At 40.3% G+C, this 15,633-nt stretch overlaps 1 protein-coding gene across 1 annotated transcript in view; it reads right to left on the reverse strand.

The window, feature by feature from the left end:
* The window catches only part of Ano4 (anoctamin 4), a 162,760-nt gene that overhangs the window by 121,674 nt on the left and 25,453 nt on the right, over positions 1-15,633 (reverse strand). The window contains exon 4 of the mRNA XM_028783084.1: positions 953-1,053. Coding sequence (XP_028638917.1) covers positions 953-1,053 — 101 coding nt within the window. The remainder of the gene's footprint in view (positions 1-952; positions 1,054-15,633) is intronic.

The following is a 15,633-nucleotide window of genomic DNA, read 5'->3' on the forward strand; positions in this document are numbered from 1 at the left end:
TCTCTCTCTCTCTCTCTCTCTCTCTCTCTCTCTCTCTCTCTCTCCTTTCTCCCTGCTTCTTCTCTTTCTGAGCTTAGCAGACTGCCGGTTTCTATAACATTCACAGCCCACTAAGAGGCATTTCATAGAGATGATACATTCTTGCCTAATTCTTTTTATCTATGTTGGTCTTACCTGCAGGCTGAAAAGCCCAAGTACTTAACACAAGTCACTCTTGAGCTATCCCTGGCACTAAATCAGCAGATTCCATTGGTGAGTCCCTGACCCCCCACCCCGCACCCTACTCTCTCACGCACATCCTTGCATTTGTAATTTCAGGCTTATTATCTCATTTTGTTTTTTATCTTGCAAATGAAGATCACATTCTCTTACTCTATAATGAAATAAGAACAGCCACCATCTGATGAAGGGAAATTTATCTTTTTAAACAATCTAACAATCTACACAAAGTATCTTTATTCACTCCAATTATTTGTCCTTGTATAGAATTTATGACTTCTTAATTTTAAAAATGGGTTATTTTAAAAGATTATATTTTGTGGAATTTCTTGGAAAACAGATTTTTAATTTTTTTTTCCTGGAAGGGACTGTTCATTAAAGACCATGGTACATAGTGTCTAGCTGTTCAAAGCCACAATACACACAAATTCTAGAAACAACTTGTTCAAAATGCACTTGCTACTTGGAAATGCTCCTTGGTAGCAGGAAGGAGTTACTATGGGTGTGAAGATTTATTTGCATTTTCTAAACATTAGGAAATTTTTCTGCCATAATGGCTTTTTCAGCCTGCACTATGATTTTATTTGTTCCAGGAGAGACTGTCATTAGGTTTACAGTAAAGCAGCAGCAGCAGCACCAAGAGAGAGAGAGAGAGAGAGAGAGAGAGAGAACGGGAGAGAACGGGAGAGAACGGGAGAGAACGGGAACAGTGGGGAAACACATTTACACCTACCTGAAAGGCATCCGTACATTCATTTGCTCTGCATATCTTCCAAGGACTTCCCATGGGGCATGCAACTTCACAAAGATAATGTCACTATTTATTAGAGAGGACTGAAACAGAAAAAAGAAACTAAATTGAAAAGTATATCTAAGCCTCCCACAGTTTAAGTGCAGCAGGAACTTGGAATGTATGAATTTGGAGTTTGCAATTTGGGCCATTCTTTGGCAATAAGCCAGTCCCTTAAAGTGTACATATATTCATTCAACAAACATTCCCCTGTATAAAGTACTGGACACCCAGCTGTGAATAAAAGAAGAAAGAGTGGCGCTTACATTCTCCATAAATATTTAAAAGAAACATATGCCAAAAACAGGTTTAAATTCAGGGAGTGGGGAATATTCTGAAGATCAAGTAATGGGATAAAGAACTGCACATACTACTTTAGATAAGAGGTCAAGAAAAGGCTCTCTGTGGAGGGGACCTGAGTTGAGACCTGAGGGAGGAACAGGAAGCAGCTGGGAAGAGAGTGTGGGATGTGTGCCAAGGTCACAAGCTCAGAAATTACTTGGTTTGTTCAAGGGAAAGGCTAGTGCCTGAGGTATGCGAAGTCTGTGGAGTAGGATTAGAGGCTGGAAAAGCAAGCAGAAGTGAGTGCATAGCTCTTCCTAAACTGTTGACTCTCATGCTTAGAATGTAGGGAAGCCATCTTGATTTTAGAGTTCGAAGATCACTCTGGCTTCTTTATATAGAATAAATTATAAGGGAGAGATTTATTAAAGGGAAAGAAGAGTCAGGAGATGGCTCAGTGGATAAAGCTCTTGCCACACAAGTGTAAGAACTGGAGTTTATGGCTCCAGAATCCACATAAAAGCCAGACTGGTGTGACCCAGTTGTAATCCCAACATGGTTGGGGCAGAGAAAAGTCTGTGAGGTCTAGACTCAGCGAGAGACATTGCTGAAGTAAAAAGAAGTGGAAATCTATCAAGGAAGGTACCTGATGGCGGCCTTTAGTCTCTGCACATGCCCTGACATGTGTGAACCCACACACATGCAAACACACATTCAAGCATGTACATACATCACACACACACTCTCTCCACAAAAAGTAAAGAAAAGAAGTACTCAAAGCTGACAAGATGAAATCAAAAGATGGTGAGGGAGTCTGGCAAGGAGACATGGGATTTAAAGCTGGACTGGTCAGCAGCCCTTTCCCAAGGCCTCTGAGTCTCTGGGGACTTTAAAATCAATGAATTACTTAGATGGGGAAGTAAACTAGAACACCACACCCTCAAAAGCATCCCACAGCTTCGATCTTTACCTATGGTAAGAAGAATATGAATAACCAATGGCAAAATCTTTCCTTGGACTTTGCCCTCCATAAAGGAGAGGAAAGTAGTAGAAAGATGTATAAGAAATACAGTGATCCAAAGAGTTCAAATGTGTAAGATTGTCACCTGTTTACCTACACCCTCCGTATGCATGCTGTATGTCATGTAAAATTTTAAAAAATAATTCAAGAACATTAACTTTAACAGATCCTCCTAACAATCTCTGCTGACAGTTAAGCCTCCAGGCCTTGAACACTCTGCCCAAACTTCCCTTGTGTGCCCATTCCACAGTGCTGATAAGTAAGATTTGGACCCTGAATTCCCTTTCCATGCTTCTAGTTTCCCTAACTCCCTGTGTTAATAGGTTAGCAGTTCCCAAACCATCAGTCCCAGGCCCACACTCCCATTACAACTTGAAATGTGCAAATCCCAGGGCAAACCCAGAAATCCAAGACAACATGTCCTCTTCAAAAGGTATCAATCCCATAATAATGGGCCCCAATGAGAATGAACTGGAAGGACTTCCAGATAAGAGTTCAAAGGAATGATAGTAACTACATTCAAACTACTCAAAGAGGACAAAATTCTAAGGCATGGATGAAATGAAGAAGACCACATAAGACGAGACCAGAAACCAACCATGAGAATTGCTGAAGAAAAGCCAAACTGTAATGATGCTGGAAATGAAAAACCAAGAAGCCAAATAAAACCCTCACTGGGAAGAAAGCCTCAGCAATAGAATGGGTCATGTGGGAAGCAGAGTATGTGGCTGCAAGACAAGGTGGAAACCAGTGATAAATTTATAAAAATCACTGGGCAAAAGTTGGGTGAGCATTGGGAAGCCATGAGAAGACATAACCATTGGATGCCATGCATAGACAAAGGAGTAGAATGTCATACCAAAAGCACATGATAGACTTTCAGTACAATCACTGAGGAAAATGACCACACTTAGAGAAGCAGATCCCCACCTGGGTGTACCTAGGTTCTACCCACAGAACTAGAAAAGGATTTTCTCGTGACATGCTATAATTAAAGGGCTAAAAGCACAGGACAAAGGACAGATATTGTAAGCCACAAGAAGAAAAGGCCAAGCCTTTCAGGCCCGACAAATACCATCTGATTAAGAAAACCAAAATCTTTTAAAACCAGAAAGCCCTGGTAAGATGTATTTCATGTCCTAAAAGATCACAGCTGTCAACTCAGGTATTATACCCAGGAAACCCATCTATTAAAAATAAAGGAGAGATAAAAACAGATTAAAAGAATTTATGATCACTAAGGCAGCCCTACACAGGATGCTGGAATACTCAAGTCTGAAGAAAAAGATAAACACAGAGGCAATAATAAATAAATAAATAAATAAATAAATAAATAAATAAATAAATAAATAAATAAAATGCCAGGACAGTTAACCAAAGGAGAGCCAAGAAAACAATATAAAATGAGTCAAATGACAGGAATTGTTAACACACACAACTTTCAGTAATAACAGTGCGTATCAGGGATCTCTTTTCTCCAAATAAAATGACCCAGACTAAATTGGATCAGAGGACAGGATCTACCTTTTTCCTGCCTTCGAGAGACACACACTCATCATTTCACCTTAGGGGAAGGGGATGGGAAAAAGTATTATTAGCAAATGGAACTAGGAAACCAGCAAGTATATCTATCCTAATATCTGTCAAAATGGGTGTGAGGAGAGGGAATACTGAGGTTTATCAGAGTAAGAAGAGATTAAAGGAGAAAGAGAGACAGAGACAGACACAGACACAGAAAGATGGTAGAAGGTACTGTATAGCGTAACAAAAACCAAGGAGATATATATATATATATATATATATATATATATATATATATCCTTTTGAAACCCTCTAGTTAATAAACTAATTTTAAAACACAACTTAAAAAAGAAGAGTTTGAACGGAATTGACCTTCATGGGTTCCGTCACTTCTGGAAGACAGAGTTAACTAAATGAAAGTCACAGTACAAGGCAGAGGGAAACTTCTCTGGTAGTTACTGGCTAGAGTGGCCCCCAACACAGAACAACACAGGCTACTGTCATTGTATGACACAATCAGACCCTGTACTGAAGACACCTCACACCTTGGCTATAGGACACAAAAACATCAGTCTCAAACTGATCAGAAAACTTCCTCCCTACTTGTAAACTTCCATAGTGTTGAAAGGGGCTGTGCAAGCTGCTGCTAGGGGAGAAAAGTGATCAGTGGCCTCACCCAGCTCTGGATCATGCTATAGTCTTGCATAAGATGCACCTGCTGGTACAGTAGGCATTATGCATATGGGATAACTGATCACTTTCTGATTGGATGTGTGCTACTCTACAGGAGATAATTTCATGTCTGGTACTATTACTCTGGCTCAAAACTCATGGCTGGGTAGATCACAGGTCCTAGAGTAGAACCTGTTGCTCTTACTTTGTTAAATGGCCATGCTGTCAGTTTGCCTTCAAGTATTTATATGCATAGACCTGTGCAGCCCTCCACTGTGGTCAGAGAAGATTCTCTCTGCAGTGGACAGCATTCAGTAAAGACAATTGGCTAAAGAGCTGAGAGAGAGAGTCTAGAAGCTCAGCCCTAAAAGGGACATCTGTATTAACCCATCACTACCACTGAAGCCTGGGAAACTCTGGGGAAGAAGAGGCAGAAAGAACATTAAGAGCCAAAGGATGGGAGGTATGCTATGACACACTGTCTTCTGGACACAGCATGGATATCACAGTCAAGAACTCATAGCAACTATGGTTACCTGTATAGGACCCACATAAGATTAAGATGACCACAATCATGATATAGATGAGTTTTAGGCCCCAACACATTTTAAGGAGGTAATGGCAGTGGAACATAACTGGGGAGGAAGAACCATTGTTTTTAAGAGACCACTGGAAGAACTCCCACCCTCCAGTGGATGAGTCTTCACCTATGCACATATAGACAGCACTAATTGGACCTAGTGGGTTATAAAAAAATGACATGAAGTGGGTAGAGGTATGTTGGAGGCATGTGGGGGAAAATTAGAAGCGGATATGGAGTGTGGAATGATATTTCAATATGTATATAAAATTCTCAACGATAAGTAAAAGTTTTTTAAAAGAACGTCTATGTTTTGGCAGTTGATAAAAATAGAAGCTCAACTTTATGTTCTCTCTGGGATAAATCTTCACTCTAGGGAAATAAATATTTTATCATGTATATGAGTGAGCACAGGGCAGGGCACTGGATCTCCTGGAACTGGAATTAAAAGTGGTTGTGCGTCGTGTGAATGATAGTTTTCTGGGGACCTTCAGTACAATGCTGAAATTTACAAGAGAGAAGGGCCAGTACTCATTTTCCTAGTGGCAGGAAGAGGACATCTGAAAAACTCAACTTTTTGGACATTCAGACTGAAGAGAGGTTTTATTTTCTAACTTGGGACAAGTAAGCTCCTGAGATCGGAGCTTCTGAGGACAAGGAGTGCCTCTGTTACTCTCCCTGTGGCAATGCTGAGTATGATGGGATCATCTGTCCCTATTTTTATGAGGCACAAATATTCCCTGTATAATGTGGACAGTTAGACCAGCGCAGAAGAGTGCTGTGAGTCTTGAGAAGCTGGAAGTTACTATTGATGAAGTGACTTTAGGAGCTGACATAGCTAGTCATCATAAATAAGGAGTCTGCTCAAAGTGTGGCAAGCCAGTGATCCCTTACACTCTGTTCTCCTTGTGAAAATCTGCAAACTGAATAGTTTTTTGAACTTTTGAAAAGATTGTTTTTATTTTCCAATATACAGTGTATTTCCAAAGTTATAACACACATGACAGATCTGAGCTGAATGACTGGATTTCCAAAAAATATTGTTTTGTTGATATTAAATATACATTTCTGAGTCTGGCATGATTTTGTGCTCTCCTCACTTGGATTGTGTGTGTGTCTGTGCATGCATGCACACACACATGCTCAAGCACATGTGCAGGCACATTGTTGAATAGGTGGTCCCAAACTTCCTATGTAGCCTAGGATAGCTTTGAACTTGAGATCTTTCTGCCTCAGTTTCCCAAGGGCTAGACTTATAGGTAAGCATCATCATGCCTCTATCACTTAAGAGATTTTAATTGACATAGTAGAATTCATTATGTGTATAGTTGCATCTTAAAAGCCTTCCAATGCCCATGTGTAGAATACTTCCATGTAGAAGGTTCCCATGTGTTGAAGGCTCCAGTGTGTTGATGGCGTCATATGCTGAAGGTTCCCATATATTGTTGATGGTGTCATATGTTGAAGGTTCCCATATGTTGTTGGCTCCCATGTATTGAAGGCTCATATGTGTAGAAGGCTCCCATGTGCAGAAGGTTCCCATATGTTGAAGGCTCCAATGTGCTGAAAGTTCTATGTGTTAAAGGCTCTTATATGCTGAAGATTCCCATATGTTGAAGGCTCCCATTTATTAAAGACACCCATGTGTTAAGGGCACTTATGTGTTGAAGGCTCCCATGTGTGGTATGCTCCCATATGTTGAAGGCTTCCATTTGTTGAAGACATCATGTGTTAAAGGCTCCCATGTGTAGAATTCTCCTATGTATTGAAGACTTCTGTGTATAGCAGGCTCCATGTGTTGAAGACTTTTCACCAGTTTACAGGGATACTGGAAAGTGTTGGAACTTTGGGAAGGTAAAACCCCAGTGGAAAGAAGTTATGTCACTGGAAAGGTGTTAAGTATTTGTTAGAGACCAGCCACTTTCTGTTTTGTTTTTGCTTCCTGGTCACTGTGTGGTAAACATTTTTGATCTACCAAGTTCTTGTGGCAGACCCAAAAGCAAAAGAGCCAGGATAGCTTAGCCTAAACCCTTTGAAGTGGTGAGTCAAAAGTCACCTTTCCTCCTTTATATGTTTCTCTCAGGTATTGAGCACAATAGCTCAAAGTTAGGTTTCCTGTAAGATTACGTTTCACCTTCCTATAAAAAAGTAAAACTTTGAATACAGGAATGTAACACATGGGAATGTGATTGGTTTATATAACATGATAAACATACAATCCAACAAACCCTTATTTAAAGAATAATACATATTTAGAGCATAGTTTCTCCATGGCTTTGCTCTGATGGCTAGTTTTGCACAAAGTAAACAAGCCAATAGAAAAACAACTACATTGGAACCTATGTAAATACATACATTAAAATATCTCACTCAAATACCATCATTAATGCTGCACTTTGGGAGAGTGAAAAGCCAAGTTCTTTACTGAAACATTTGCTTTGTTTATGAGAATTCCAATGTGGTATGTTCATGATGTTTTATGGAGACTTGTAGCTTATTTTACTTATTTTTCTTGATATTAAAATAGCTTTTATTCACAGTACTTTCTGCTGTCAAAATGCATTCATATGTTACCTTGTTTTATTCCCACTCAAACTCATGGGAGAAGCAGGTCAGCTGACTCATGAACACACAGCTGTCTACAGATACAGCTGACTGTGATGCCCACAGTCCTAGGTGCCTTGGTGAGAAACCACTTCATCTAGTGGCTTCTTAAGGCACACATTCTTGGACTTGTTCTGCTATTAGCTTATATAAGATAATCATAGAAGAACATCCTGCTTTAGAAAGCAAAGCAACAAAGAATCAAAGGACCCTGGTGATAGGCGTAATGGAAACTTAAGCTACCAATGGACCAAGATTGGACTGGGGCTCTTACTTTTATTTTGATTATCTTGAGAAAACTGTTGATTAATTCCCAAGAATGATGATAAATACCTGTTTGTGGGTTCTGTGTAATTGTGTGTGTTGGTGTAAATGTATCCCCTTTACATGATCATGGGGGACATTTAGTGCATTGGCTTATTATTTGTGTTCAACTAGACAATCAGTAACCAATAAGGCTGACCTGAATGGCATATTTTCTGAGCTCCATCCCTGAATAATAAATGCAGAACGGTTAACTGGTAATTATGCAACTCATATATCACTGTTTTCTCTACTGCTGAATGATTGTGCTGCCATTTCAAATAGGTCCCTTCTTGTTATTAAGAGTCCCTTGCCACATAAATCTAAACGTGCAAGTGTCAGAGTGAATAGAAGTGAAAATGAGTCATGTCATCAAAATACTGCAATAAATGTTCCTTAGGGTAGAAGCTTAGTGAAAACAAAAATCACGGTTTAGTGACAATAGGAAGCAGATGCTTAGACAAACAACTGGAGAAATTGTCAAGTAACATAGGAACTACTTGTAACAGAAACAGATAAAATACCCATTCCTTTCTTTCATTGAACAGGAAAATATTTAATATCTTCTAAATAGTAGATTCTAGCAATAAAAATTATGCAAATCACACTACTCGCCTCGGGATGTAAGAATTTCATAAATAAAGGCTAAATAGAGCAAGATGAGAAGAAAGCAAATAAATGAATCCATATAGCATGATCTAACACACGTGATCTGACTCTCAAAGAGAGTCACTTTTTATAACTCTTGACGTCATTCCGAAGAAATTAGGGAGATCAGGTTTGAAAACAGAGGTATAGAAGTAGGGAATGGAGGTGCATGAATAGATTGTGGACTTGGACCTTCTGAAAATGCTTGTCTCAAAATGCTCATGGAAAAGTATCTTATAGAACATTTGATAAACGAGTCTGGAGCTTCCAGGGGAAGGCTGAACCAGAGACACAAAGTGTAGCTGGGATAACATGGGATTTAAAGCTTTCTTGAGGTTACTGCACAAGAGAGCTTAAGTACAGAGCTGCATGTGAGGCTGTGCTACAGAAGTTACATGGCCATGTAGATTCTGATGTTGGACAACAGAGATCTACACTACCCACTACCAGCTCTGTGATCAACACTACCTTCAGCCCGCTCTGTAATCCACACTACTCCCTAACACCTCAGTGATCCACGCTACTCACTACCAGCTCTGTGATCCACACTGCTCACTACCAGCTCTGTGATCCACACTACCCCTACCAGCTCTGTGATCCACACTACTGCCTACCATCTTTGTTATCCACACTACCCCCTACCAGGTCTGTGATCAACACTACTCCCTACCACCTCAGTGATCCACACTAACCCCTACCAGCTCTGTGATCCACACTACCCCCTACCAGCTCTGTGATCCACACTTCCCCCTACCAGCTCTGTGATCCACACTACCTCCTCCCAGTTCTATGATCCTCATAAGCTATTGAACTTCTCTATGTCTCTGTCTTGTTCCACAGCTAAAGGAATTAGTAGAAATACCTATTTGACTGCATTATATTAAATGATATGCATACAGGTGAATTTTTGGCAGAATATGCAATCCTTTCTTAGCTAATAATACTAATGATGAGGAGGAAATGCTATTTTACATAGAAGAGTGTGGATAAGCTTTTGGATAAAGTGATATTTAAACAGAGATCTAAAGAAAGAGTTGAAGAAATTTGTTTGATTATACAGGGAGAAAACATTCCCAGGAATAAGAGCATAAAATGAAAAAGGTAAAGGCCCCGGAGGGGGGCATAAACATGCTTGGTGTTTCAATTTATTGAGCATGAAGGGTCAAACTGTCATGGCCATGTGCATCTGCTCTGTGTCCCCTCAGGTGACTACACTATTATGAGAACAAAGCAAACCATCAGATTCTGGAGCAAAATGGTAGAAATTCATTTCTTTCTCCCCGAGATTCAGATAAGCTTCTTGGATAGAGAAAATCATAGTGAATCTAATTGGGCAGTAGATAGGGGATGGAGAAGCTGTACAAGGTCACCCACCACATGTTAGATAGATGTTACGGCATTTAAATAAGTTGAACCATTCCCTTTTCATGCCAACCTTATGAGGCTGCCCCTATTACCTTATCGCCCCTCCCCCATCAAGTGCACAGGAGGAACAAAGACACAAGAGAATAAGCCTGCTGAAGAAAGCCTGCAGCCCAGTGCATGCTGCTTAGTGGGCTTCCAAGCTGCTTCTCCAAAAGAAGACATCTGTGGCTTCCACGGGTGTCCTTAATTATCTACTGGCTCCCTCTGCCATTCTGTAGAACAATAGTTATATTTTAAAATCTAGAGTACAGTACCTAGTGATTGCTTTAAATATCCTGTGATACATTGATTAACTTGGGTCTACACAATGCAGGGCTCTTTTAAAGCCAGATGTGATTGGATAGAAATAAGTTCAACAAGAGAGTATTCCCTTTTTCCTCCCATATGTACTAAATGTTCGGTTGGCATTTTGACATGAATAATGGATGCTAGAGTTTTTCCATGTGCCTGTAGACTGCTCTGTGAAGCTGGTGGAAGAATATACATTCCTGGAGAATTAAAGATCCAGGGGAAATCACTAAGCAATTTCAGCTCCTCCCAAGAGGCTGCCATCTAACCAGCTGTGTGCCACTGGGCAAATGACTTGTGCTTTTCTTAGTTTCAGTTTTCTCTGAAAAATGAGGGCATATGTCTCTAAAGAGAATTTTGTTTCGCTTGTTATTCTTGATTCTCTTAGAGACACATCTGAGATTGTGAGTGTAGTATGAAGAAGCTTCTTGGCCGATTCTGATAGAATTGGCTGATGCTATTCTACTGTGTATGCACATGTCCACTCGGGTGGAGGGAGAGAGAGAGAGGGAGAGAGAGAGAGAGAGAGAGAGAGAGAGAGAGAGAGAGAGAGAGAGAGAGAGAGAGAGAAACTGAGGCTGTGTGCTGAGGGAAAGAAGCTTTACTGGTACTTTATGATTCTAAATGACCAAACTATTCATTCCCTGAAGATAACATTAGCATCTGTCATAGTAAACAGCCTTTAACAGTCTGTTTAACTTGGATGCCCCAAGACTCCATTCAGGTTCTGATCTCATTTGCCCCATCTTCCCTGGATGATGTCACTTCTTCCCAGAGGCAGTCAGTGCCATCTGATATCTCCAAGACTTGTCTTTAGACTAGATTACTTGTCCAAGTCCCAGATCACTCTAGCAAAGGCTACCATAATGTCTGCTCTTGGTTATCTCAGGAGCATTTCCAGCTTAAAATGCTTAGCTAGATCCACTTCTTGAGAGAAAGCCTCCATCTCACTGATGTCCCAGTTATCCACTTAGTGGCTCAAATTCATAATCATCTTTTCCCCATTTTTAATTCATGATGGAGTCAGTTAATCACCAAGTCTTATTAATTTGATCGTTTTGCTACTCTTGAGCATATCTACTTTACAGACATTGCCTCCATCCTCCAAGACACCACCAGTCTGCTTTCTTCTTGAATCCTGCAATAGCCTTTTACATGGGTTCTCTCATGCCACCTTTGCCTAAATTCTCACAGACAGCAAAGATGCATTGCGATCATGGCTTCCGGAGTCTATCTAGAAAATCAGTAATGTGGCCAGTATGTGCTATGGCTACTCTGTATCTTGTACCACTTCCCTCTGTCTCTGGGCTCAGTCACACTGGATTTCTTTCTTCCTATATCTAAACTGCTAAGCTCCAGAACAGTCTCATATAGAGGTTCTTTGTCTGGTAAATTCTTACTATTTTAGGTCTCATGTTGTGGGGCAGGTAGACCTCCTGAGGTTCAGGTCTACAACTCATTTTCGGTCCATGTAGAAAACCTGAACTCCAGAAAGGAATATAATCTAGCTGACATCCTCAGGATAGCAGTATAGGGATCCTGATTACAGGATTCACTTGAGTTATACCCAGACACTTGACCTTTGCAAACTACGGAAACATAAACAAGCTGTCTCGAGTTTCTAGGACTGAGATAATGTCTTCTCTGGTGATATAAAACCAACACACATTTTAGCAAATTAATTTTATAACAATATGCTTTGCTATTATGTCAACAATATAACGCCTACAGCTTTGCCCAAGTGATATTGCCAGGACTTAGAAGCTTTCTAAGTAAGTGCTTAGTGAGAACAACTGCTAAATCAGTTTATGAAAATCTTGGGGTCTAAATGTCTGACAGTTTTTCCACATTATTGATTGTCTTGTTAAAACACTATTATTAGAAAAATATTAATTGTCTTGATATCACAAATGTTTAATTTGTGAGAAATTAAGATAAACTTTCCTCCAGGCAATAACCAGAAAATTTCTACTGTTGGGGGTAAGGATAATACTTTATCTTTTATCAAAATTGTGTTGCAATTAGTTGAATACGAGACAATATAGTCTTTACATCAACCCTATGAGCCCCTAATATCCAACTAGCAAACAGAGCATCAGGAGTCTGAGACAATCGATGTTTGACTAGCTGAGTCATGCCATAGTAACAAACAACCCCAGTCATCACTGACTAGAAGTTGTGGAATTGGCAATATGACACCATTAACTACAAACTAGAAAGATGGCTAATCCATATTTAGTTATGGTCTCAGTGAAAAGTACACTCTCATCTTGAAAATAGTGTGTGCATGCACACATATTTGGGGAAAACTACATCATTATGTTTATGGTTTTTGTTATCACAAATAATCTATCCACTGATAAGTGCTCACAGTTAGGATCTAGTCAATAACCCATGTGCTGTTATGTTCTCAGTGAATGCGAGTTATGAACTGCTACGAAACAAGTAAGACCCAGAAAGGACAGGGAAACTGGCATCTGCTGCTACTGAGGAAGCTCCAAGTCATGGGATACATTCTAAGGAGGTAGAAACAGGCTGGCGACACCCTTGTGCTTAGACCTCTTATTGCTCTAAATCACAGGATGCTACAGAACGTGTTTTTGTTTGTTTGTTTTTGTTTGTTTGTTGTTTTTTGTTTTATTTGCCTAAAAGTTATGAGAAAACTGTCAAGAAATGGGGCTTCACCATTGGACTGAGCATGGGGACCCCAATGGAAGAGCTATGGGACTGCAACCCCATAGGAAGAACAATATCAACTAACTGGACCCCCCAGAGCTTCCAGGGACTAAACCACCAACCAAAGAGTATGGAGAGGTCCATGGCTCCAGATACATATGTAGCAGAGGATGACCTTATCTGGCATCAATGGGAAGAGAGACCCTTGGTCCTGTGGAGGCTTGATGCCCTAGCATAGGGTGATTCTAGGGTGGTGAGGTGGGAATGGGTGAGGTGGAGGAGCACCCTCATAAAGGCAAAGGGGAGGGGAGAGAGGAGGGATGGAATGAGGGTTTGTGGAGGGTAAATTGGGAAGGAGGATATTATTTGAAATGTAAACCAATAAAATGATTAATTAAAAAAAGAAATGGGGCTTCTACTATTTTTCATTACAGGGGCAGTTAAGTAATAATTATCACTCAATTCATATTAGTTTTTCATTGGTATAATGAATATAGATAGCTATGCCTATCTAGTTCATATAAGATGTATAAATGTATGTGATATCACATTAATCTTTAATATGTACTATGTTTGAAATTATGTGGTATACTAGTGTACCTGGAGTCTGATTCTCTTCTCTCTTGGTGTACATGGAAGCATAACCATCCAGCTAGCTACATGAGCTAGAGATGAGTTCTGGGCCATGAGCTCTGAGAGAACCTGGAAGAGTCCTGAGTAAGTTATATTTCCCTGCTCCTGACAAAGGTATCTGAGTAAAGTTTCCATCTTCTCTGGTCCCTGTTAACAACAAAGAACAGTATGTACAGTCCACTCAATCACCTTAAAAATTAAGAAGTGACTTCTACCTGAAGCTTGGGGTAACAAAGCCTTGAGTGATACCCATAGACTTTGTATAAATCTATGTATGAATCTATGTATAATTGTATGGGACTGGGTGAAGTCACAGAGAGTCAGAGATAAGGAAAGGGAACACAAGATCAAGCCCAAAGATATCCTAAAATTTAGATATTAAATAGAAGAAGAAAGTGACCAAGAAGGCTAAGAAAGATGCGGTGAAGCCAGGAGACACTTGAAAGAGGTTGCACTGTCTCCATGACCCAGACTGAAGGCTTTTTAGGGAGGGGATGAGTCTCTATTGGATGAAAGGAAAATATCAGGGGTGGCCTGTGGAGTCTTGCCCTACATGATCTATACAGAGGCAACTTCTAAGGTATATTGAAGGGGTAATGAAATGGATACAGGACACTAGACAAATATTTCAAGGCATTTTTCTGTACATTGTAAAAGAGAAATGGAATCATCATTGGATTATGTGGTTATGTGAGATTTTTATTCCTAATATACAAGTGTGAGGAGCACAGTCTTAGTGACTGGATAGAGAAGCCAATGTGAGCATGCAGAGAGAGAGGCGACAAGTACAGGAGAAAAGTCCTTGGGGAGGTGATATAAGGAAGGATCTGGGTGTCAGGGTAGGGCTCTGGAGCTAGTGGCAGACATTCATACACAGCAGGGGGAGGAAAGGGAAAGAGTATGGGGGAGGGGCAGAAGGTGCCTGATTATGTCCATAGGCAAGGCTACGAGCAGAACTTCAGTTAAGCATGCAGAACTTAAAGTAAGAAGATTAAAGAGGCCAGAGGTCCATATGATATAACAACAGCAGGCTATTATGTCCCAACCCCAGCATATCCAGACTTTAGTCACATGCCACCTTAAAAAAAATCTATTATGGAATATTCTTCAACTCATACTCCATTTTAATTTTGTTTTTGCCAAATTAGTTATCCCCCTCTCACAGAGCACACCACCGACTTACCATGTCTACTGACCACTGCCACACTCACTTGAATGTGAGCAAGGCTGGAGCTTTTGGGTTTGTTGACTACTAAGTGTCTACAATCGTGCCAAGTACTGTGTATTTATCGGATAACCAAAATTAATAAGCAGATGAGCAAAAGAAGCAGAGGGGGAGAAAGAGAAGAAGAGTGGGCCAGATGAAGAGGGGCAGGGAAAGAAGAAAGGAGTAAGCTACCTAGTTACTTAGCTGTGCAGGAGGAAAGGTACAATCCTGAGGGTCTCTGAGCATCCTCGGAGCCATCTGAAGCTCTGGTCATGATTTAAAACGGAAGCAGCTGACATGGTTCTGCAGCTGCATTCAACATCCAGATACAGGCAAAGAAGGTGAAACTTAAAACGAATTTAGTCAAGGCTTTCCCAGGCAACTGAGCCAAGGCACCGAAGGGATGCAGAGTTCACAAGCTTATTTGCGAGAAGGCTTAATGGTGGCAAATGGAGCTGCAGCTCGGTAAAGAGGGAAATGAACTGATGGTTTAAAAATGTCTGCAGTGATTCATCAACAGGCTCATTATCATGTTCAGTTTGTTTCCTAATTACATCTAAAACAGTTAAGCTCACACCAAACAAGTTTCAGTTCCAAGTACTAACTCCCAGTATTGCAGGGTCTAGTTATGACTCTTGGTTTCCTAAACAAGATTTATTGCGTTGTTGTGTAGAGGCACCAGGTAAAAAGAAGAAAAAGAAGAAGAAGAAGAAGAAGAAGAAGAAGAAGAAGAAGAAGAAGAAGAAGAAGAAGAAGAAGAAGAA

This window comes from Grammomys surdaster, unplaced genomic scaffold (assembly GCF_004785775.1).
Source record: "Grammomys surdaster isolate TR1022 unplaced genomic scaffold, NIH_TR_1.0 958, whole genome shotgun sequence".
NCBI lineage: Eukaryota > Metazoa > Chordata > Mammalia > Rodentia > Muridae > Grammomys > Grammomys surdaster.